The 2,858-nt window shown below is 71.3% G+C and overlaps 1 protein-coding gene across 1 annotated transcript; it reads left to right on the top strand.

Moving 5' to 3' along the window:
* Positions 1-274: 274 nt before the first annotated feature.
* On the top strand, positions 275-1,954 carry MNEG_14990 (hypothetical protein; the record flags this gene model as incomplete). Its single annotated transcript, XM_014036539.1, has 2 exons — positions 275-1,366; positions 1,640-1,954. The coding sequence occupies 2 exons, from the start codon at positions 275-277 to the stop codon at positions 1,952-1,954; spliced, it is 1,407 nt and encodes a 468-aa protein (XP_013891993.1).
* Between the last annotated feature and the right edge of the window lie 904 nt (positions 1,955-2,858).

Raw genomic sequence — 2,858 nt, 5'->3', positions numbered from 1 at the left:
CGGCGACGGCGGGGCCAGCAGCGCCGCGCTTGCGCAGTTGATCTTGTCCACGCAGTGGCAGGATGGAGAGGCCCTGTCGCAGGCGGCGGCGGCGCAGCAGGCGGGCGCAGCGCAGCACGAGCAGGCCCTTGCTGAGGTGCGCGCACAGGAGGCGCTGCAGCACGCGCAGCAGGCGTTGCGGCAGGCGCAGGCGCAGCTGGCCCGGGATCACGCGCCGCTGCTCGGCTCGGACGGGACACAGGGCTCTGCCAGCGCCGACGACCTGCGCCACCTCATGCAGCTGCTGCAGCAGCAGCAGCGCGCTACTGCGGAGCGGCAGCAGCAGGAGGCGCTGCAGCAGGCGAAGCTGCAGCGGCTGCTGGGGATGCAGGGGCAGCAGGCGCGGCAGCAGCAGCTGTCCCCACAGCAGCAGCAGCACGCCACACTGATGGGTTTCTCTAGCATGCCAGGCCCAGTGCAGCTGCAACACCTGTCACTGCAGCAGGACCAACCTGACATGCTGACGCAGCAGTGGCAGGCACAGCAGCAGCAGCAGCAGCAGCAGCAGCAGCAGCAGCAGCAGCAGCAGCAGCTCACCGCGCGCGGGCAGCTGCAGCTAGCGCAGGCAGCGCAGGAGCGGCGGCGGCAGGCCAAGCTGCAGCAGCTGCAGCAGGCGGTGCTCCAGCAACAGCAGCAACAGCAGCAACAGCAGCAACAGCAGCAGCACGGGCTGCCCCCGGAGCAGCAGCAGGTGCGGTTCGGAGGCCCCGCTGCCAACGGCGGCGCGCCCGTCATGTCGCAGACGCTCTGGGCAAACCTGACACCCCAGCAGCAGCAGCAGCTCCTAATCCTGCGCCAGCAGCAGCAGCAGCAGCCGCAGCACGCGGCTGCGATACTGCCCTTGTCATCTGGCCTTGTGCTCCCAGCCGGCGCGCATGGCCCCAGCCAGGCGCTGCAGGTGCAGCTTCTTGGCCAGCAGCTGCCGCCGGGCCCCCGCATGCACCTGGTGCAGCCCTCCGCGTCGCCCATTGACTTGGCCGCCGGCATTGCGTCGCCGTCGGCGGCCGCCGGGCTCGCCGGCATGCTCGGCCCGCTGACCAGCCCGGCCGCGGGCCGCGCGGCCCCCTCGCTGCTGGCGGGCGCGTGGTCCGCGCCCGCGCCCGACGGGGCGGCGGCGCTCGCGCCGGGCGCGGCTCACGGGCCGTCCTTCGATTGGGCGGCGCTCGCGGCAGGCCTGGGCGGCGGCCGCGCGTCTGCCGACGGAGGGCTGGCCCCATTCTCGTCGGACCCCACGCCCGCGGCGGGGCTGGGCGGCGGCAGCGGCATCGGGCGCAGCGTTTCGGAGCAGAAGCGGATGGCTGAAGAGTTGGATGAGCTGCTGTGTATGGTGGGTGCAAACCGATGGACGCCATGCGGTGTGGCGGGCGGGAGCCGGCGGCTGGTGCAGTGCTGCACTCACGTGCACGTCGTTGGAGCACAGGACTTGCACGATCAATCGACCCAACGCAACCCCTGGCGGCGTGAGAGCAACTGGCGGCCCGCTCCGTCGGCGCCCGTGGCATCAGGTCACATGGGCCGTGCGTCCCTGCTGCGACTACTCCTGTGCAGTCTGCCCTTTGCACCTGACACCCAGCAACCACCGCTCCACCCCTCCTTGCAGGCCAACGCGCAGCTCGGCTGGTCCGGCATCCCCCAGACCGCCGCAGACCCCGCGCCGCCGCCCGCCGCGGCGCTCGCGTCCCCCGCCGGCGCCGCCGGCGCCGCCGGCGCCGCCGGCGCTGCCGCGACCTCCATGCTGGACCCCAACGCTGCAGTCTTCCAGCTGTCGCCGAAGACCGCCGCGCCGCCGCCGCCCCCGCCGGCCGCGGGCGCGGGTGGCAGGCCGCTGCTGCGTAGCAGCACCAACCTGCTGCGCGGCCTGCAGGATCTCGACCTTCCGGACGGCTTTGTCGGCGGCGACGGGGACGGCCTGTAGGGGCGGCAAGGCCCGTGCTCGGCCGCGCCGCCGCGTGGCGGCGCGGCGCGGCGGCCCCCAGCTGCCGGCCGCCGGGCGTTGTCAGGCCGCCCGCGCGGGCGCGGGGACGGGTGGTTTTTGGGTGTCGGCAGACGGCCGGACGGCCACCAGGGGCTGTTGGGTGGCCGCGCCCCGGAACGCAGCCCTTGTCGAACCGCATGTTATTGGCGAGCCAGGCGAAAACATAGAGAGGCTGGGATTTTTTCCGCGTCCATTTGATCACCAACAGGGTTGCCGACAGCGGCCTGAGGCGTCGCGCCGACCGCCTCGGTTGGCTCCTCCCTGCCGGCGTCGCAGCCCGGGCTGACTTGCACGTCCGGGCGCCGAACAATGGCTCGCTCCCCCCGCCGCTTGCTGCACGGGCCCCCCCCTGCGTCCCTTGCTGGCGGTGCAGCGGCGCGTACTGCCCCTCACCTTTTTGCAGTAGCCGCCCCGGGACCCGCGTGCCAGACGGGTACGCCGGCGGCGCCTGTGGACATTTGTTGGGGGCCCCGGAGAGCCTATGCCGCGGACAGCGTTGCCGCCGCTGCTTCATTGATTGCGTTATGGCGTTGACGCGCGCGGCGCGTGAAGATTCAGTCCGCGCCCCACTTGCGTTGCAGCGAACTGATGCCAACAGACAATTAGGGCCCCGCTTGCCCGCCGCTTGCCAGCATGTGCCGACCCTTGCTACACTTTTGTGCCCTGCTTGTCCTCACATGACTTCAACCACCACAGGCGTATGCAGCAGTGCGCTGCCGCTTAATGAGATGCCAGCAGTGCCAGGCAGCTAGCATGCTCCAACTTATATGCGCGTACACAAACCCCAGGCAGAACGAGCGGCTGTCCATGAGTCCATCACATTCCTGATCTTTGCCGATGCTTT

This window comes from Monoraphidium neglectum, assembly GCF_000611645.1.
Source record: "Monoraphidium neglectum strain SAG 48.87 unplaced genomic scaffold scaffold04935, whole genome shotgun sequence".
Taxonomy (NCBI): Eukaryota; Viridiplantae; Chlorophyta; class Chlorophyceae; order Sphaeropleales; family Selenastraceae; genus Monoraphidium; species Monoraphidium neglectum.
This window is presented reverse-complemented; position numbering and strand designations above follow the sequence as displayed.